Source organism: Cebus imitator, unplaced genomic scaffold (assembly GCF_001604975.1).
Source record: "Cebus imitator isolate Cc_AM_T3 unplaced genomic scaffold, Cebus_imitator-1.0 Scaffold40, whole genome shotgun sequence".
NCBI lineage: Eukaryota > Metazoa > Chordata > Mammalia > Primates > Cebidae > Cebus > Cebus imitator.
Window position 1 is genome coordinate 3,499,825 of NW_016107355.1, and position 22,774 is coordinate 3,522,598.

At 34.5% G+C, this 22,774-nt stretch overlaps 1 protein-coding gene across 4 annotated transcripts in view; it reads left to right on the forward strand.

The window, feature by feature from the left end:
* Window positions 1–22,774, forward strand: part of FSTL5 (follistatin like 5) — an 826,955-nt gene that overhangs the window by 413,487 nt on the left and 390,694 nt on the right. For all 4 annotated transcript variants that reach the window (XM_017525990.2, XM_017525989.2, XM_017525991.2 and 1 more), the window contains one exon: window positions 7,879–7,999. In XM_017525990.2, coding sequence (XP_017381479.1) covers window positions 7,879–7,999 — 121 coding nt within the window. The remainder of the gene's footprint in view (window positions 1–7,878; window positions 8,000–22,774) is intronic.

A 22,774-nucleotide genomic window follows, 5' to 3' on the forward strand; every position in this document is an offset into this window, starting at 1 on the left:
TGTCTACTGTGGTCAGGCATTCAGTTACACAACACATTTGTGGTTTTAGGAACATACATTATCCCTAAAACAGGCCTGAATGTGCAATGGTTGAAAGCAAAATTCTGAATGAAATGATCTAAGTTATGGGCATGTTCTTTCTGACAAGCCAACATGTAGAAAAAAGTCACTGCTAGGAAGAAAGTTAATGATAATGTCTTATGAAAAGGAGCATAGAGCTTTTCTGGGTGGTTTATTCACATTGTTATCCAAGTCACTGGGAATGTTGAAAGAATACTTGTAGACAGAAATACAAAGAAACAGGAGCTAAATTATGGAGAGAGACTAGGAAAGTCACGGAAATGAATGACCTGAAATTCAAAGGAGTAGGATGTATCTATTATCTATCTATCTCTCTGTCATCTCTCTATATACCCATCTATTATCTCCCTATATTTCCATTTATCTGGAAAAAGTCTTGCTTGAGAAAAACAAATAATCCAGAAGTGACTATACAGCAGTTATCTGCACCTTTCTTACACTGTAGGAGAACAGATACATGAGAAAATTTACCCTCTGATTAAATTTACTAAAATTACTGAACAAATAATTTTGAGGGGCAGCCAGATTTTTCTAAAGTCAGTATGGTGAAGAACATATTTGTTTAAGAAATTGAGGACAAAAGAGAGTTTTCTGATCAGAGACAAGAATTTTCAGAGGACACAATGATGGGTTTCGGTAGGAGAAGCGTGGGTTTGGGGCCAGGCTGGAAAATGTGCAGAGCAATATGAGAAGCCATAGATCTCACTGGGCCACAGAAATAATCCATCATATGAAACACAGAAGCGTTTGTCCAGAGTATTCCTTAGAAGTTCATGGGCAACTATTCCTGGCATTGTGGTCGTGTATATTTGGTTCGTAGTGTCAGATGAGGGCAGACACAGCAGGCTTCACTTGGTGGCCTTAGTTTGTCAGCAGCAAACAGAATACTTGGAGTAAAATGGTGATAACAACATGGAAAATCTGCTTGTTAGGCCTTTCCCCATTTGATAAAATAACACTCATAGAATTTAAGTGAGCAAAGTCATTCCCCTATGATTCTGAGTTTAGATAAGCAGCTGTATTGAGTACATTGATTTAGGTTTCTCCCCATTTAGATTCTGTCATCTAAATAAGCTGATTTACATTAAAAATGTATATTATGATTGGGCGGTGGCTCTTGCCTGTAATTCCAGCACTTGGAGAGGCCTAGGCAGGTGGATCATTAGGTCAGGAGTTCGAGAGCAGCCTGGTCAAGATGGTAAACCCTGTGTCTACTAAAAATACAAAAATTAGCTGGGCGCAGTGACAGATGCCTGTAATCCTAGCTATCTGGGAGGCTGAGGCAGGAGAATCACTTGAACCCGGGAGTTGGAGGTTTCAGTGAGCTAAGATTATGCCACTGCACTCTAGCCTGGGTGACAGAGCAAGACTGTCTCAAAAAAAAATTGTGTATTAGAATGAAATACTTCCCTATGTACACATATGTCAACTCTTTATTAAAATAATGAAAACTATTTATTCACAGGATTTAGATTATTATGTTATACATATTTGACTTAAATGCCATTTACTCAATAACTACCATATGTGAATACACCTACAGAATTAAATAAAAAGAGAGCACAAATAAGAGTGTATATTTTCAAGCTTACAAGTTGGGCATGCCAATGAGATTTTTGCAGCATTTGTACGAATTTTTTTCTTTAAAACTTATTAGAAATGTTCCATGGTGGAATGAACAGTTAATCTTTACATTGAGTTCATAAAGTCTTTCACAATAATAAGTATTTTTAAAAAGGTTTTGATTTAGTGAAAATACTTATTTGCTATTAGTTTTATGATAATAATTTTGTCTCACAGATAAAATGCTGTTTCACTGGAACAAACTAAATAGAAATAAATAAGCCCTTGTATGATAGAAGAGTGAGATTAAGTGAGAATTTCCAGGGAATGCCATGGTAATTAATCCTATTTAACATCAGAGAGTATAAAGCACAACTGTATTTGTCCAGATCATCCCTTAAAGCAGAATGGACAACTATTTCATGCATTTAAAAGCCCATAATCCTATCAGGAATACAAAATAAGGGAGTGGAAACCAGGTGTTTGACTTAGAATGACATTGTTAATGCCAGTAGGTGGATCTTAGTGGTGCTGGCAATTTCCTTGCCAGTAGCTAAAGATTTGAGAATAGTAAGGGCAACAATGATCACTTAACAGAAAGATAAAGCCTGTAACTGTTGGTTTATGCCCAGCGCAAAGCTATAATTAAAAATTAGTACTCTCAATTGTACCTGGAAATGTTAGTAAGTAGTTTCAGTTAGTTTTTAAATGTTGTTCATAACACACACAGGGCAACTATAGTATTAACAATTAGGCTTTAATATCTCAAATATATTTATAGTATCTTTACTTTAGAATGCCAAGGTGCATTTTAAAAATCTGGTATTTGTGTTCAGAAAGTCCTTGTGAGGCATGTGGGACATCTTAAAGAAGGTTATATGAGTCACTTTAGAAAACCTAAAAGAAAACTTTTATTTCCATTCAATATTTTAAAAAAAATACATCTCCAGGCTGGGTACAGTGGCTCACGTCTGTAATCCCAGCACTTTGAGAGGCCGAGGCAGGTGGATCATGTGAGGCAGGAGTTGGAGACCAGTCTGCCCACCATTGTGAAACCCTGCCTCTCCTAAAAATACAAAAATTAGCCAGTCATGGTGATATGCACCTGTAGTTCCAACTACTCGGGTGGCTGAGGCAGAAGAATTGCTTGAACCCAGGAGGCAAAGGTTGCAGTGAGCCAAGATGGTGCCACTGCACTTCAGCCTGGGTATAAAGAGTGAAACTCTCTCTCTGTCTCTCTCTCTCTCCCTCTCTCTCTCTCACACACACACAAAAAAATACATCTCTTGTAGGATAGCATTTGTTATATATAATTAAAAACACAAAATGTACAATATTAGTTATTTACTCTCTGTCCTTTTACATGATCTATTGTTTAGACTACTGCTGATAATATGTAATTATCTCGCTTAATTAGATTGCATGTTTTCAGTCATCATCTCTGGAATAAAAACTCTATGAGAGCAAGGACTATGTCATTCTTATTAACTCACCTCCAGAACCAGCATGGTTTTTGGCACATGTTGGTGGAAAATAAGGGAAAGGAGAGAGAGAAGAAAGAAAGGAAAAAGAAGAAAGAAAGAAAGTGAGGAGACAAGAGGCTGTTCAGACCAAGTAGGTCAGGAGCCAACTCATCAACTCATATTGAGTGCAAGGGAGAAGCATACATCTCATACCTGGAAATACACATTCTTACCGAAGGAGTATACTTATTTTCTCATGTTTAGTTTTTGAAGCAATGTACGTGTTTGCCAAGTAAAGAAATAGTATATATTCCTCTCCTCAACTTAATAAAGAACTCAAATGGGCTTTCTTTTAATTAGAGGAGCACAGGGCACTGAGCATATGACTGCAACATGATCAGTTTGGGAAAAATATTTTAGCAAAGGATGGAGAAAGACTCAAATAACGTCAAAATATGAGTGACACATTGCTCTGTGAGTTCGCAGTTGCTGTTTCTCACCTGTCCCACCAAAGAGAGTAAATAAGTGGACATAGAACTGGAATATCTGACTTTTCTGTCGTTCTCTCCCTTACACCGAAAGCTTTATTGCCATGGCTTGCCTTCACATTATCAAAATCAATGCCATGTCTTCTATATCTTTCATGAAAGTCAGAGTAATAATCCTGGACCTCCAAATCTTCCCTTAATCCCAGTAATATAACACCCATACCTCTCTATGTTAGGGAGACAATGCCCTAACATTCAGTTTAGGCATATTCAATTTTTCTTCTCACGTTTATTTTTTCTTATATAACTTATCATTCTATGGCAGCATATGTATATTTACCACTATATTTCTTTGCTAGCCCTTCACCAGAATATTTTTTCACACTGAGCCAAACCACTGGGGAGCCCAAGATTCATATAAGAAAGATTTTTGTCTATCTTGTTGTCTGCTGTGTTTTCAGTTTTGGACAATGCCAGACACATAGTAGGCAGTCTAAAGGATTTGTTAAATGGATGATTGAATAAGTGAGTGAAGGCGAACGGTAAAGACAATAAAGAGAATAGCTCATTTTGAAGAGGGTCAGGGGTTTTCTGTTGCTTCTTTTGGAGCAAAAGAGAATACAGTACCAACACAGTGAGTCATTCCTGATTTGTTACAGGCCTTGGGCAACTTTGACAATTCTATTTCACTGAAGTTCAAAATGGACTCTGTACTCTATGCTGTGTGTCTGAACTCCATGATGCCATATATTCTGCTAATATTTCTATTTTTTCACATTGAACCAAACCACTGGGGAGCCAAGACTCACATAACTTGACCTCTGATCAGTGAAAAAAAAAAAAAGCGTAAAAGATTTTATTTTTATATCCTTAAGGAGTTTACCAACTTTGGTAAGTTGGGGAAAAATTCTCACCTTTTTATCAGAGGTAACATGTAAAATTATGATTGGTCTTTTTGACCAATCAAGATCGTAAGAGAGTATCTCGTTACCTCTTATACCACCTATTACCTCTTATACCATTTTATAAGAGGTCAAATGGTTTAAGAGATAAGATATGGTATGAGATAATGAAGTATCATAAGATATTTGAATATGATGCATTCAAATATATTCTGTGAATCTGGCCCTGTCATGAATCACTAGTTGAGAAGTATCACGTGCCTTTTGAGAAGCCTACGGTGAGTTTTTGGAAACAGAGTCAAACACTAAATGAAAGAAGTGCAAGGAACTATCAAAGCCCTACAAGTTTGGATCCCCTGAACAAAAGAGTCGTTACTGTGGACTGAGGAAGAAAGTCTACTTGCATAGTTTTCCATACTTTTTGACCATCAAGCACTCATGACTGTAAAGCTATAAAAATTCTAGGTATCTAAACCAATTTTTCCATTCTGGTAGAAATGTCCTATAAACACATAAAACTTTATACATTAAATACGTGCCATTTTTATATCAATTATACCTCAATAAAGATGTGAAAAAGCAGGAAAGAAGAAAAGTCATAGGAAAGTATCTCCCTCATTAGTAAAAACCAGAATGTGACAAAGCTTCCCATCAGGACACATGAAGGAGAGGAATAGCTCCTAGGAATCATGTTTTAAGTCAGATATTTCAGCGACCATTTAAATGGGATAAATGAGCAGACACATATTTGAAATATTTAGAATAAGAAAATGAGTCATCTTTGTCCTGTGCATGGATACGCTTCAGTATAAATGATAAGGGCTTAAAAAATATAAAGTTTATTAGCTAGGAGAGGCTTCTCTATGTCACACGCATTAAAATGGCCTGCCTAGCTTAAGTTGTATCATCAAGATCAAGTCAAAGTCAATATCAAATGAAGACCAAGCTAGTCTTATGCAAGAGCCAGTGATAAGCATATAGATAGAAGTCCAATATCCTAGTCTAATACACGAATTTTATAAAATATTAAAACAAAGAAAAATGAGACAGAAAATGACTAAAGCTTTGCCCCCATCTTTCTGCTCCGTCTCTATTTACAAATAAATAAGATACTAAAAGTCATTAAAATATCTGAACAAATCCTGATGTCACTGAAGCCTAAAAATTACCACAACGCTAACATTCTACCTCTTTAATGAATAGAGGAGTAGAATCGTTTACACTGCTCTTCCTCCCAGTTCCCAGGAAAACTCAAAAGTCATTTTCTATGATCTAACCAATAACAAATGGAGAATGACTGAAAGCCCTGTTGCTTTCTAAATAGAAAAATTGTTTGTTTGTTTTCTGAAATGGAATATCACTCTGTTGCCCAGACTGGAGTGCAGTGCAGTGGCGAGATCCTCAGCTCACTGCAATCTCTGCCTGCCAGGTTCAAGCAATTCTCCTGCCTCAGCCCCCTGAGTAGCTATGATTGGCACCACCATGCTTGGCTGATTTTTGTATTTTTAGTTGGCAGGGTTTTGCAATGTTGGTGAGGATGGTCTGGATCTCTTGACCTCCTGATCTGCCCTCCTCGGCCTCCCAAAGCACTGGGATTACAAGGTGTGAGCCACCACGCCTGGTCTGTATTTTTTATTTATTTATTATTTTAGTTAGGCTTATAGAAGAGATGGCTTCAGCATTAGGTAATTTTGTTAATCCATCCAGCTGAACTGTGCAAAATCTTAGGGCTTGCTATGTACAATTTCTATTTACATAAATCGGCTAAACCAGATAAGCTTTTTGCCTTTTTTCTTCTTCAAGGTAACAAATATTAGCTTAACCAATATAATTTCAACACTGGTACGTACACAAAAATAAAGAACTCACTGCATTGCAACAGTTCTACTTAGCATGGGATGTACCATCATTGCATATCACCGCTTACCCGGCTAGAGAGGGTGCTGGAGGCTCCAGTGACCCACATGCTTAGTTCCATTTTCAGAGTTATCTCCACAGCCCATCTACACTGAGACATAATGAAACGTTCAACACAGGAGTGTTCCAGAAAAGGTGAAAAAATAGCTCAAAGCATCTGAGACTCTTTAGAAAGTAGCATCCCCAATCTGCCTTTGCTGTACTAAAGAAAGTCCAAGACATTCTGCTCCACCAAAAGAAACAATAACTCATTGTGAATGTGCAACCATAATATGCACAAGGCAGTGTCTGGAAGTCTGCAGAGAATTATTTAAAGAAGCAATGCATTATGTAAAAATTATTATTTTTAATGTTATATGATCACATTTGAGTGGATGCTGTATGTTATGTCTTACATGTGACTCTTTCCTGTTGTGTATGTGCGTGCGTGTGTGTTTGTGTGTAAATGTTCACATTCATTTTCTAATTGAGGAAAGCATAAATGATTTGCCAGAAATTATTGAGGTATTGAATGGCATTGGCAGGCCCCAAACCCAGAGCCATCTGACTTTGAAGCCTATAGTTTCTGATTATACTGCACCACCTTTAAAGCAAACAAAAACCTCTGTGATACACAGCTTCAAGCAATATAAATCACTGCCTTTGTATGTGAGAGAATATGAAAGACCACGGACACAGCTTTGCAGCTACCACAGTAGAAATGTCTGAACAATCTTGGGAAGCTGTCTTATATGACAGGCAATAGTCAAAATCAGTGGAGTACCAAAAAGCTGCAGCCGTGGTCCATAGGACTGAGCACAGACTAGAAAAGAAGTTTGATGAGTTTCTTCACTCACACTTGGATAGGTTTTCATCATCAATCGGTGCATTAATTCTATCTGGCTCCGGGAAACAGTCATTTGGTTAATAGCTGTTTTGTGACCAAAGGAGTACGTGCACAATTCCAAATGACTTAACTTCCAGCTGGGGAGGAGTTTAGGCGGAGGAGAAAAAATAATCTAACTTCATTATTTTTCAAATCATATGAGGAAGAAAGTTGAAACAAACTGTCTCACTATTTTTGTTGGGAAAGACCTCCGTTTTATTTTGACATAGGCCACTGAGACACAGGAGGCGATTTTCATGCAGAAGTATTTTCTTGAGTCAGTATAAATGGAACAAAGAAAATACATGAAATAGAAAATGTCCTTTAAATGTTCAGATTTGTTGAGTCCCACTGTGAAACTTTTATATTAGAAAGTTTGAAGAAAATTCTAATGACCTATCTTAACATCATAACGTTGTATCTTTGAAAAGGTGAAAAATAATTGTTCAGGAACTAAAAACCTGGATTTTTAAAAAATTGAGTTATTTGCCCTGCTGCACACATAAAATGATCTATTATGTGGTTTTTACATATAATAAATTATATTATAGAACTGTTAAGACAGAAAGATAAAGTTATGGTTATAATTTTCTTGTTAGGTGATAAAACAGGAAGAACTTGGCAAGGATCTTTTTGACTGCACTTTGTATGATCTACTGAAATACGATGATTTTAATGCTGACAAGCATCTGGCTCTTGAAGAATTTTATAGAGCATTCCGTGAGTACAAGATTCATTCTCCAGTTTCTCTTTGTTCTTTTTCCTGTTGCTTTACACAATATGGTCTGTTTGCTTGCTCTGATAGTACAAGCTGTTTCTGAAGAAAAGTGATATTTAGTGAATTGAAGTTTTGAGTTGTATTGAACCATGAAAAAGCTAAGGGATTTAGTAGTTCTGAAATGAACGGTTAGAAATATTTGATAACCATGAATATCATCAATTCTCATTGATTATAATTTAAGATATTAGATCCTTTTTTTTTTTTTTTTTTTTTGGAGATGGAATCTCACTCCGTTGCCATGCTGGAGAGTACAGTGGTTGATCTGGGCTCACTGCAACTTCTGCCTCTCAGGTTCAAGCGATCCTTCTGCCTCAGCCTTATGAGCAGCTGGGACTACAGGCATGCATCAGCATGTCCGGCTAATTTTTGCATTTTTAGTAGAGATGGGGTTTCACCATATTGGCCAGGCTGGCCTCAAACTGCTGACCTTGTGATCCGCATACCTTGGCCTCCCAAAGTGCTGGGATTACAAGCGTGAGCCATTGAGTATGGCCACGACATTAGTTTCTCAATACTGCTTCCAAGATTATTTTAGAGGAACAGCAGCTTCTGACCAGTTGTCACCATGTATCAGACACAATTATTTACACAAATTTTTTAACTTCACTGGGAAACCAAAATGGATTAATAAAATGTAGTCTTCAGATTGACTAAATGTGTTTTTTAGAACAGAGTCATAAAGATGACTTGATTAACCAAAATTACTTATCAGGTTATTCTTTAAAAATAATTCAAAGAGGCTGCCAATGGGTGGTTGGCACTTGTAATCCCCGTACTTTGGGAGGCCATGGTGGGTGGATCACCTGCAATCAGAAGTTCAAGACCAGCCTGCCAACATGGTGAAAACTTGTCTCTACTAAAATTCAAAAGTTGGCTGGGAATGGGGGCACATGCCTATAATCACAACTACTAGGGAGGCTGAGGCAGGAGAATAGCTTGAACTTGGGCATGGAGGTTGTGCTGAGCCAAAATGGCACCATTGCACTCCAGACTGGGCAACAGAGCAAGACTCTATGTCAAAAAAAAATTTTTTTTTAATAAAATGATTCAAAGAGGAAGGACTAAGAAACAATAATCAAACAAACAAACGAAAAGGATTTAGGAGGTATGTGTAAAAGAAAGAAAATAAATTCACTAGTTGGTATTATAAATCACCAAATAAAGAAAATTAAAAAGGATTCAGTTTAATTCAGAACAAGAAATCAATATTCTTTTTTTTCCTCAGAAAAGTTATGGAGTAGAATATGCACTTGTGTAAAACGATCTTTTTTGAATTATAACCCTGACATTTGCCATTTATCAGCTGTATGATGTTGGATAAATTATTTAAATGTATTTTTATTCTTAAAAATTCATATAAATAAAGATAATTTTGTTAGTGCATAATTTTTATTAAAACATTGTATTATATTTTTATGTGATAATTCATATAAGCAAAATAATATATGAAAAAGTTGTCACATAATATTTTTAAATCAAGATAAAATACACTCTGGCTATATCTAAGTTGCACATTCACTTTAAGTCACTAGGCAGAATACAACACAGGATGATTGGTAAACTGTTAGTTCTTTACAAGGGTGTTGCTACATTAGGTAGTTTTCAAAAATGATAAAACAAAAGGAGCATTGGCCCGGCCTGGTGGCTCTTGTCTGTAATCACAGCACTTTGTTTAGGAGGGCTAGGTGGGCAGATCACCTGAAGTCAGGAGTTTGTGACCAGCTTGGCCAACTTTGAGAAATCTTATCTCTACTAAAAATACAAAAATTTGCTGGCACGGTGACAGGCTCTTGTAATCCCAGGAGGTACTCAGGAGGCTGAAGCAGGAGAATTGCTTGAGCCCAGGGAGTGGAGGTTGCAGTGAGCTGAAATCACACTACTGTACTTCAGCCTGGACAAGAGAATGAGACAAGGAAGGAAAGAAGGAAGGAAGGAAGGAAGGAAGGAAGGAAGGAAGGAAGGAAGGAAGGAAGGAAGGGCGAGCAACGTTATTATTCTACTTTAAATGAAGGAGATGAAATACACAGGAATTAAGAAATAAGTGCCTGAGTTTCTAATCAAACTCATGTTGACCTAATTATGAAGCCTAAGTTTTTCACCATGCTTCATGCTGTAGTGGCCATTCTTTTGTGTGCTCATGGTGGCACGATAACAGGGAGAAAATGTGGTTTGTTGGGGAATAACTTATGTGTACATATAATAATATGTGTGTGTGTGTGTGTGTGTACATATGTCTGTATGAATGATGCTATCATATAAGATAGAAGGGAATAGGTGTTATTTTAAAAGCCTACAAAAATGTCGAGCTCAAAATATGATATTTAGTTTTGGAAATCAGGTATACCTTATGAACATGGGGGAAATTAAATTAATGTTCAGGATAAGTGGATTTAAATTTTTGACGATGAGCAAATGGTATTGGACAGAAAGAATAACATAAATAAAAAGTCACATACTTGGCATATCAGGGCATTTAGAAAAAGCTAATCCAACTGCATTATCTGTTGCAGTTTGAAATTCTATGAAAATGTATAAATTATTTTGGCCATTTTACTAAATAGTTTTAGTAAATAAGCAGTCTAATCTCCTAACTCCTACCTCTATCTCTCAACAGAAAGATATATAGACTTGGCTAAAAAAAGCAGGCAAAATCTACAGCCATCCTTGAAAATACTTTCAATGGTATATAGTTTACTCAGCATCAACAAGTGTATTAAGTGAATATGTTTGTGTAAGATTTTTATTCAAAATACAGTTATTGCTGGCAGTGAAATAGCGGAAGAGAAACAATAAAAATATGTGAATGAGTAACACGTTATTTTTATGATAGCCAACAAAGAAACTGAATAACAATCCCTGACCCTATCAGTAATAATAATCTTGCCTCGAATACTATGGCTTGCACCTGCCAAAGTTAAAAATAATACTGTGTTTTAGGATATAATTTGTTGTTGCCAAAGAAAAGAAGGTAGATCAGTGCATTGTTCTGATAAATAATATTTCACAAGTCAGAAATATAAATAATCAATAAAAAGTTTAATTAATATATAGTAAAACACATTACATATAAAAGTACTAGGGATTATTGAATTTGAAGAGAAGGAAATCTATGTGGATTTCATTAACTCTTAGAAAGTAGTATGTGGCCGGCACAGTGGCTTACACCTGTAATCCCAGCACTTTGGGAAGCCAAAGCAGGCAAATCAAGAAGTCAGGTGATTGAGACCATCCTGGCTAATACGATGAAACACTGTCTCTTCTAAAAATACAAAAAATTAGCCTGGTGTGGTGTCATGCGCCTTTAGTTCCATCTACTCAGGAGACTGAGGCAGGAGAATCCCTTGAAACTGGCAGGTAGAGGTTGCAGTGAGCAGAGATCACACCACTGCATGGGTGACAGTATGAGACTTCATCTCAAAAAAAAAAAAAGAAAAGAAAGTAATACATTAAGAATTGTATGGAAAGTATTTGTAGTAAATACAAAAAATTTAGTGAGTATAGTAATAATTCTGTCATTAGGTCAAATTTATGTATAATACAAAAGATCTACATTTTTAATAGTCATAAAGAGATGTTAGTTGGGTAATGAAATTGCTTGGCAATCACTAATCATGAGATTACTTTTTTCTTTTTAGTTAATCAAAACTATTCCATAACAATGATAAAATGATGTTCACAACATCATTTAGTGGAATTTTTTTTCTAAGTAATACTGCAATTACAGGAAATATTTTAATATTCTTTGTGATCTCACCAAAGAAATTTCTTGTAAAGTATTACATTGTCAGTGCTTCATCCTTATTTAAACTAGGCATCAAACTACATAATAGCCCCTCAGAGATAACAGAACTGACCTATGTGGATTGAATCTGCATTATTGAAAAGATATTTATACTTTAATGAGAATTATAAACACATATCAATTTCCTCCCCTCCCTCTATAAAAATACCTAACTAAATCCACTTGGGTTTCGTGAAGTTTAGTGACAGGCTTTGTAAAATGACATGATTTTAGAAAGTTGGAACATATGAAGGTATCATGAATAAAAAATGTATAACACTAATGGGAAAAGCGATCTATTAAAAAAGCATGTATCATGTACCTTTGTGTATAGAGTGTTGTGATAGTCAAACCAACTTACAAAGATAGGTTTCCTTTCCCCTAGGAATATATCATCTCAGACAGACAGTGATCAAAATGACAGATACATTAAGACTAAAAAGGAATCATTTTTTTCCACATTGAGGATGCATTCCTCCACACAATTTATAAAAAGAAGCTCAGAAAACTAGAAAAGTCTTAAGTGAATATCCAGAGGGATAAACTAAGGCTGAAGAAGTTAGAAACCTATCATGATCCATTAATTGTCTTCTGGTGGATGCAAAGACATCCAGATTTCATAGATTTCATGAGTTCCAGTTTCTTACTCTTTCTGCCATGGTATAAAATGGAAGATGGTACAGGGTAATCTGCAAACAGGAAAAAGCTAATGGTTAAAAACAATAGCCCGTTATCAAGTATTTTTATTGCTATGTTATTACAGTAGTTATATGATGTTTATCAAAAATAGCTTTTTCCTTTATGAATTAGGCAAATAATTATAATCTTTTAACATAGGTATTGAATGATTAATTGTTCAACTTTTCTGTATAAGTTTTGGTGTTATATATAATTTGATTTTTACTAACATATTTAAAATAAATCCTCATTTTGTGCATCAAGTGTTTCATATCATGCCTTGTTTGATTAACAGACATGAAAAGCTATTTAATAGAATCCAATAAATAGTAGGTTTAGTGACATACTTTTGCATAGAGAAAGGAAATACCAAATCCTCTGTTAAGGTGGTAAGGTGGTGTACATCCTTCACCTTGGAATTTCATTGTCATGAGTATATTCAGTAAAGTGTATTCATCTTTCAGTGCAAAAGTTTCTGGTAGAATTAAAAATGAGTTAATAGTGCCATATTATATACCAAGTACTAAATACTTCATTTTCTTCCAGTTCAAATTTAATCAAATTGTAACATTACATATGACTTGCATGGAACAACATACTTCTGATTTAAATCTGTCAGTAAATATAAGTGATTTGCCATCAGACAAGATTATCATATACTAATTGAGGCATTTAATTTCAGAAGTGATGCTCAAATAAATGTCTATATTTACTTAGTTTGGTGAATAAGCCCAATTGAAACGATGAAATGATGTTATATGCTTATTGCTTTTATACATGAATTACTTTAGTTAGATTTTGTAGATAACCAAGAATGGTATAATCGACTACCTGGAGAAAGAATCTTTGTTTTGAAAATGCTTCCCATGTACTTCATTTCCTGAGTTAAATAATAAGTTAATTTGACTGTGATACTAAACCTTAAAATTGTGTGAAATTTTATGAAGACTATGGACTTTTAAAACTGGATGAGACATTTTGGTAAATGTGATAGATTTTTGAGGTGTTATTAAACTGTTCTAAGATGCAGCTCCCTCAAAATATATATACATATATATGTACTTTAAGGAGTGTATGTATTCTTGTGTGTTACACTTCTAATGTTATACTATCAAACATTTCTATTAATTCAACATGCTCTTTATATGTACAAATACCCAAAAGAAGGTATGTTTCTAGTGTGCATAAATCCTGTCTCTACTAAAAATCCAAAAATTAGAATCATTTAAACCCAGGAGGCGGAGGTCGTAGTGAGCCGAGATTTCGCCACTGCACTCCAGCCTGGGTGACAGAGCAAGACTCCATCTCAAAAAAAAAAAAAAAATAAGTTTTTGTAAGCATAATGCATCAACTGTGAACATCATATTGACATTAATTGTATAATAGCTCTATTGTTCTTCTTTTCTTAAGAGAAGTAACTATGATTCCAAAATTCTCAAATACTGAGAACAGATATTTAAAATCAGCTAATCATTAACGTGTATATTCAGAACATCATCACTATATGAAATATTTCTTAATGCAGTATAGATTTGATAATGACATTATGAGGAAAATAAAATTCATTTTCCAGAGAAAGCAGAACTGCTACACTAAAATATTAGTTATTGAAAGTTTCTAATAATTAGAGCAATAAAAATGAATATTATATTACCATTCATAGATATTAGATCATTAGTATATAAAAACCTTTGCTAAGAAAAATAGCAGAGTTTAATGAACAAAATACATAAAGAATGTTGCAGTAATATAGGCTAAAAGTGTTGATGGAGCCAGAGCCAAAGAAGGAATAGTAAAAGTGCCGGAATGTGGCCATATCTGTGCGATGACTTATAAACAAAATTATCCTGAATTGGCGAGTGATTAAATATACATGACAGATAAAGGATTTGAGTCAAGAATAATGCCCAGATTTCTAGCTTGACTACTAAGGTGAATGATGCTTCTGTTCATTAAATAGAGGGACACACAGAGAGATACAAGTTTAGGGAAAGACATTGAGCTAAATTTGGACAGGTTGGTATATATTTTTAAAAAATACAAAACTTCTGGTTGGAGAATATTGTGGTTCGAATAGGGGACCTCATCTAGAAATAAAGATAGGGAATATATAAGTAGAAACTGAATCTCTAGCATGAAAAGAGAGAAAGAACGAGCAAAGTGGAGGACTTGAGAGCCATCGCGGTAGATATCATAGCAAAATACGGTAGACAGGCATCTTCAACAAAAGAAATTTATTTCTTGTAGTTCTTGAGATGGGGAAGTCTAAGATCAAGGTATCAGCCAATTCAGTGTCTGGTGAAGGCTGTCTTTCTGGCTTGTAAACAAATGTTCATCTTCATGCTGCATTGTCACTGAAAAGAGAGAACGCCCTCTGATGTATCATTTTTTAAGGACACAAAACATATCGGATTAGGACCCACCTGATGGCCTCATTAAAACTTAAAGTTATTTTAGGCCCTATCTCCAAATATAGTCACATTGATTCACATTAGAGTATTAACATGTGAAGTTGAAGGAGACACAATTCAGTCTATACCTGAATTAAAACTGAAGTGCACTTTAATAGGTGGTATCAAAGCAGGGCACTACCATGACATTTTACTAAGGAAGAATTAAGCATTTTTCAAAGCTGAATACAAGGCAAAAAAAAAAAAAAGAAGATTCTTCTTCCTTCTTTTTTTTTTTTTGAGAGGGAGTTTCACTCTTTTGCCCAGGGTGAAGTGCAGTGGTGTGATCTCAGCTCGCTGCAACCTCCGTCTTCCGATTTTAAGAGATTCTTCTGCCTCAGCCTCCTGAGTAGCTGAGATTATAGGTTCTCGCCACCACACCCATCTAATTTTTGTGTTTTAAGCAGAGACGGGATTTCACCATGTTGGCCAGGCTGATCTCGAGCTCCCGACCTCATGATCTGCCTGCCTTGGCCTCCCAAAGTGCTGAGATTACAGGCGTGAGCCACAGCACCTGGCCCAAAAGTGAGCTCTTCTTGGCCACTAGGTTTGGCCGTAAGAAACTTACTTGTAACTTTGGTCATGACACTTTCAATGTAGATGTAGGGGCAGAAGCAAAAGTGTGGATGGTGGAGAGGTTGGATGTAAGGAGACTGAAGAACAATAATGTTGGACAAAGAAGCAGAACACATAAGCATCCATCAAGTATGAATATATTTAGACAAAATCAAAAACAACTAAAATCCTCTATGGTTTTAGAAGTTAATATGATGGTAGCCTTTGCAAGAAAGGAAAAGGAATGAGATGAAAACACCAGGTCATCTATGGTGCTGGAAAAATTCTGTCTATCTATCTGTCTCTCTATCTATCTATCATCTGTTTATCTATCTGACAATCTATCATCTATATTTAACATGAAATTGGTTTCACAGGCATCTTGACTTTGTTCAGGTGTACTGCTTTATACATCATAATGTGTCACTATTTTGTATCTATGCTATTTAAAAAAACAAAACAACAAAGTTTACCAGGTCAACTGAATTCACCTCTGGCATAGAGCTCAGGAATTATCTCTAAAAGACTAAACCTTACATTCAAACACAAAAGCAATGCTAATCCTAAGCTTACTTTGACTTGGGAATCATTGTGTTAGATGATGTTATAGCTACTACAAAATAACTCCATATACACAGATGATTATAATATGAAACCTTGAAGCAAAGGAATCACCTGACATATTTGGAGAATAATTATTCTACCACATACTAGCATTACAAAATTAATAATGTGCATTTTCGTTTGTATGGTTATTCCTTTGTTGTTGTTGTTTTTGAGACAAGGTCTCCCTTTGTTACCCAGGCTGAGTGTGTGGTGGCAATATCATAGGTCTCTTAAGCCTTGAGCTCCTGGGCTCAAGCAATCCTACCACTTCAGGTTCCCAAGTAGTTAAGACCACAAGAGTGTGCCACCTCATTTGGCTAATTTATTTGTTTATTTTAGTAGAGATGGGATCTTGCTATGTTGCCTAGCCTGGTCTCTAACTCTCGCCTTCAAGTGAGCCTCCCAAAATGCTGGGATTACAAGTGTGAGTCCCGGCACCAGGGCTGATTATAAAACCTTTTTATGTTAAGAGTTTATAGCTGTCCCCTGGCTTTTCTGGTAAATACCACTCAGCATTATTTCCTTGCTTTCTATTTTGTGTTGCTGTTGCTATCTGGGTTCTTAGTAAAAGGATTGTCCAAAATGATTGCTGAGACCCAGCCTATAGACATGTATTCCAAAAGGACAGTTTATTGCTCCTAAACATAGCAAATTATTTGTATACACCAATTGTAATGGTAAAAGAGAGAGGCAATACAAATTTAAACTGTAATATTTTTAAGTCTTAGGTTTTTCCCATCGTAGATTAACCCTGTCCTTCATTTTGTCCCTGAATCACCCATTGGTTAGATGACCTTAATGGGTTGCCACTATTGTGCCTTGAGGCATTCTGACATTCTTCACAATCTGATCTCTAATTGGTACATTTTGCCTTCTAACATAATGATTCATAATTCGAAAAGCAGACACAATTAGTTCAAGTGAAACATTTATTGTATTTATTTCTTAAAGTATTTGCTTTTTCATCATAAATATTGATAGAGTAATGCCTCTTCTGACTCAAAGCGTTATTGCAGTACAATAAAATGAGAATTGGCCAATCATTCTTATTCTCCATATTGTACCATGTATTGTCAGTCATAACTTAGTGCATCTAACCTAAAATTTATTTCCAGTGACTACACTATAGTAATCTTAGGTAGGGTTTGCCTGAGGATTATGTTTTCAGACTTTCAAATAATTTCTGTAAATCATTGTTACATTGGCATTGGCTTTGTACCGTTTCTCAGGAACTCCTTGAATTGAACTCTGCATGGTCCTGTGTGTGGTTCTGCAACCCTATCTGGATGGTGTCCTCATAATGGCCAAAATCTGTGAGCAACCTGAGTCAGTTGCCCTGTGATTTTTGTCCAAATTTCTCTAGCAACTTCTGTTCCTTGGCTTTACCCTAAAGGTTGTCAGTTACACTGCTGCGGAGGGCTGACCGCTTTGAACAGAGTTGTTGCAGCCTGGCGCCAGAGCCTTAGCTTCATTTTAAAGTATCTCAAATTTCCAAACTCTTTCCACTGATGGGATTTAATTTTAAACTAGTCAATTATTGTTCAACAATTTAAAGCAATTTGAATGCAATATATCATGTTCAATTACTGCCTGTTTTCTGAACTCCCTTCTCTGGGTTAGCCTGGGAGAAGAGGAATTTTATTTGCATTACTCAGTTGAAAGTTCCTTAACTGGATTCTGCTCTGCCAAATGATCTTTCAGAAATGCATTTATCTATCAAATAAATGTCACTATAATATGTAAAATCAAGTATTTTTAAAATATAAAATATACATGTTTAAATAATCTTAATATTTCTAAAAACTTAAATAATTTGGAAGATAGTATAATAGTTATAAAACATATTGTTGCTTTTTCTTTATATATATTTATATGTTCTAAATATATATTTCATAAATTATAAATGTATATTATAAACATTATTTTATATTATAAATATATAATATAAATGTATATTTATACCATCACTACCACTTTCATAAAGTTTCATGGATATAACAAGAGAAAACATGAAACTTGAAGTAGATTTCATCAATTACATACATAAATCATAAAACTTGTGTGTTTAAAGAAAGAATAGTTAAAATCATTGTCTTACTAAATAAAAAAAGACAGGGAAAGAAGAAATGAATCAAAACAATAATGGGTTTATTAATTTTTATGAATTTTAAGTCAGATTTTTAATTACTAAAAATTCTACTAAGTCTTATTTCTGCTTGCCATAATTCTGTATTCATTTTTCTTATGTTTATTTTTGTGTTGTGCTAGTAAAAGTATAAAACAAAAAGTTATAAGAGACTAAACAGGGACCAACTTTAATTTCACAATTCAGTTGTAATCATTCTGAGGCATACATGTTTGTGTGTGTGTGTGATATAATAAAATATGTGTGTATTTTTGTATATAACATATATATACACACACACGTACACAAATATTTTCTTCTTTTTATTATTTTTTTTCACACAGGGTCTTACTCTTTCACCCAGGCTGGAATGCAGTGGCACTATCATAGCTCACTGAAGCCTCTATGTCCTTGGGTTCAATTGACCCTCCTACCACAGCTTCTTGACTAGCTGGGACTACAGGCACGTGCCACCACACCTGGCTAATTTTTCTATTTTTTTGTAAAGGCTGAGTCTTGCTATGTTGCCTAGATTTGTCTCAAACTCTGGGGCTCAAGCGATCTGTCCACCTCAGCCTTCCAAAATGCTAGGGTTACAGATGTGAGCCATTGCACCTGGCCTACATACACATACATTTTATAAAAATACAACTGTACTACTTTTATTGGCTCAATATTTGTTTTAATTTTCTTTTAATTCGATAGTGGGAACATATCATCAATAAATATAGTTTAAAATGGTATTTTTTGGAATTTTTTTCAATCTTAACTGACAATTTTTAATGTTTATGGAGTATAATGTGATGCTTTGGTATACGTATACATTATAGAAAAATTTAATCCAGCTATTTAACATATTCATCACCTCACCAAATGACCATTTTTTTGTTTAAAAACCTATTTTAGCAATTTTGAAATAGACAATATATTATTATTAACTTTGGTCACCATGCAATGTAATAGATCACTAAAAGTTATTTCTGCTGTTTAAAACTTTGGAACATCAACTTCTTCCCTTTTTTATTTCTTCGTAGTCTCCCATTTTTCTAGCCCTACCCTAGCCTCTGATAACCATATGTCTCCTCTCTGTTTCTATGAGATGGGCCTTTTTAGATTCTACATATAAGAGAGACTATACAGTAACTGTTTTAAATACAAATGAATATCATCTTTAAATGCCTGCCATTGTTTGAAAGTATGATAATCTTCAAAATTATAAAGGTAATACTCTATTATCATTCTCAAGTTATCACTTTTATCCTTGGAGAAACACTGTCTATTGAAACATAGTACAAACAAAAAATGCTGGCCATCCTAATAATTTGAAATTTTCTAGCAGTCCCATTAAAAAAAAGAAAAAAAAACAGGGAAAAATCATTTTAATAACATTTACTTGAACATGTCCAAAATATTATTATTATATCAATATGAGCATTAAGTGCATATTATTCATTCTTTTTTCTTACCAAGTCTTTAAAATCAGGGGTATATTTTACATTATTACAGTACAGGATATCTCAATTTGGATTAGCCAAATGTTCAATAGCCACATGTAGTTAATTACTGGCTACCTTCTTGGACTATGTAACATTAGAGTGTCAATGATTAACAATTTCTCCATCTAAAATGTTATTCCAATTATTTTTAAATATGAATTTAAGTGCAAATTCCATTTTTACATAAATCGCATGGTGTGAACTTTGTATTATTATTTATTTTTTCAGAAATTCAGAAAATTATACACTAAAATGAGTATAATTTCATCTAAGGGACAAGCTTATTTATATATATTCTCAACATAAATAGAATATTTATTTTAGAAAGGGTTACATTAAATCTATTTATCATATTGTATTTTTTAGATTCGAACATGTGTTTGTCACATGGGTATATGATGTAATGGTGGGGATGGGGCTTCTGGTGTATTCATCACCCAAGGGGAAGATTTTACCAAATAAGTAATTTTTCAACTCTCACACCCCTCCCACCCTCCCTTTTTTGGAGTCCCCTGAGTCTATCTTTCTCTTTATGTCCATGTGTACCTATTATTTAGCTCCCACTTATAAATTAGAACATGTGATACTTGGTTTTCTGCTTCTGTGTTAGTTTGCTGAGGATAATGGCATCCAGCTCCTTCCATATTGCTGCAAAGGACTTTATTTCATTCTTTTTAATGAAATACATCATAGTATTTCATGGTGCACATGTACCATATTGTTTTAAATCCAGTCAACAATTGGAGAACACTTAGGTTGACTCATGACTTTGCTACTGTGAATAGTGCTACAATAAACATAAGAATGCAGGTGTCTTTTTTATATATGATTTCCTTTCTATTCAGTAGAGAGATACCAAGTAGTGGGACTGATGGGAGGAATGGTAGTTCTATTTTTAGTTCTTTGAAGTATCTCCATACTGTTTTCCATAGTGGCTGAACTTTACATCCCCACCAACACTGTATAAATGTTCCCTTTTCTCTGCATCTATGCCAACAACTGTTTTTTTTTTTTTTTTTGACTTTTTAGTAATAGCCATTCTGACTGCTGTAAAATGGTATTTCATTGTGGTTTTAATTGGCATTTATCTGATGCTTAGTGATGTCAGACATTTTTTCATGTATTTTTTTTTTTTGCCACTTTTTCTGAGAAACATTTCTTCATGTCCTTTGCCCAGTTCAATAAAATATATTTAATGCCACCATCTATAAGTGTTTTTCAAATGCTGTATTGATGGTCATTGAAATTATAAATCTTTTGTCCATAGTTAGTACCTTAAAAATAGCTGTTCTAATTTTTAGAATAATCTTATTTTAGTAATTAATGACTCATGTCTTTCCCTTACTTGAAAGAAATACACCAATCATGTAAGTCTTTTGATGTGAGATACTGTTTGCCTGAGAAGAAAAGTATTTCCCCTCTGCATTATTTCAGTCCAGCAATTAACAGTGAAAGAGCTTGTAGGAAGCTTCTACAACCTTATATACCACATGGATTAATGTTTTACATTCAATGTTTTGAAGCTTTACCAATAGCTCCAGAATATTGTTACTTCTGAGAATTCTGGGAAAATTACTATGATACATGGAACATAATAATTATTTAAAGGTTTGGAAAATGCTAAAATACTTTTTCAGGGTCATCACAATGAAAATAAATATGTGTACATATTTACGTTTGAAAAGGTACGTGCAAAATACCTTAAGTCTTTTTTTTTTTTTTTAAGATGGGGTTTCACCATGTTGGCCAGGCTGGTCTCGAACTCCTGACCTCTAGTGATCTGCCCACCTCAGAGTCCCAAAATGCTGAGATTACAGGTGTGAGCCACCATGCCTGGCCCTAACAAGTCTTATAGTAATTCAGTGCATGATACTTTTTGTGGCAATTCGTTTCATAGGTATTTCAAAAACAGTAACAAATTTGCTTTTAACACCTTTACAAGGATCAGAATAAGTTGTTAACACACATCCATCTTTATGCTTTAATACAAGTAATTAGTTTGATGATGATTAGCTATTTATTGCACGCATGCCTAATACTCTGTTTAGTACTCATCAATCTTTTGTTTTATTCTGTTTTGTCAAATAATAAAGTTTAATTTCTTAAGGATTTTCTTTATACACTCTCTTTTTAATTTATAATCTATGTCCATCTATGTAGTGTAATTGGGTGTAAATTTCTAGCACCATCTACCATTGCTGTCACCCTTAGTAAATTTGTAAATAATATTTTTGATATAAAGTGTATTTATACTTGTTATATCTTTAGGTGACAGTAAAAAAAAGATTGAAGTTAAATAAACAACAAAAATGGAAACAAAGTGTCTACACTAAGTGCAGTGTAGCTGCCTGAGCGAGGATTATTTTAGGGCCTCAGTGCTGTATATCACCTGCAATCCACCATTGTATAATGTGTTCTCCTAATGGAAATTGTTGCTATAAAAAGGAAGGAAACTGCAGTAAACTTGTTGCTAATCATTCAAGTAAACAGAGCCTTGTTGTTGCTGATCATCTGGGACAAACAAAAAGCATCTATGATGTTTAAAGCTTTATAGAAGTTGCAGATTACAAATCACATTGAAAGGATATGCACATTTATAGGTACTGTCTAGAGAACATCACAAGATTACCCTCGTTCTTTTCAGTGTTGCAAAATTAACATTGATGATAATAACACTTTATTGAATAAACAAGTAAATTAGATATCTTAGTATATGGTATATTGTACTTGTCTATTCCAAAAGAAGGAAACTTGCCAAATAAAAAATACTCAAGGTTTTGTTGGGAAGGTGTGGGAGGAGGAAAGACAGAGAGAAAATAGAGAAGGGAAAAGAGAGCTTGAAGAGAGAAGAAGAAAACCAGACAAAGAATAATATATGTGGTATATTTTATGTATTTTGTAGTTTAAAATTTATCAGCTGTTCAATGATCCACTTTTGTAATTTTACCCATTTAAATTAATATTTCAAGTCACATTTAATTTCATAGTCAAAAATCAACATTTGTTATGTTCTTATTACATGA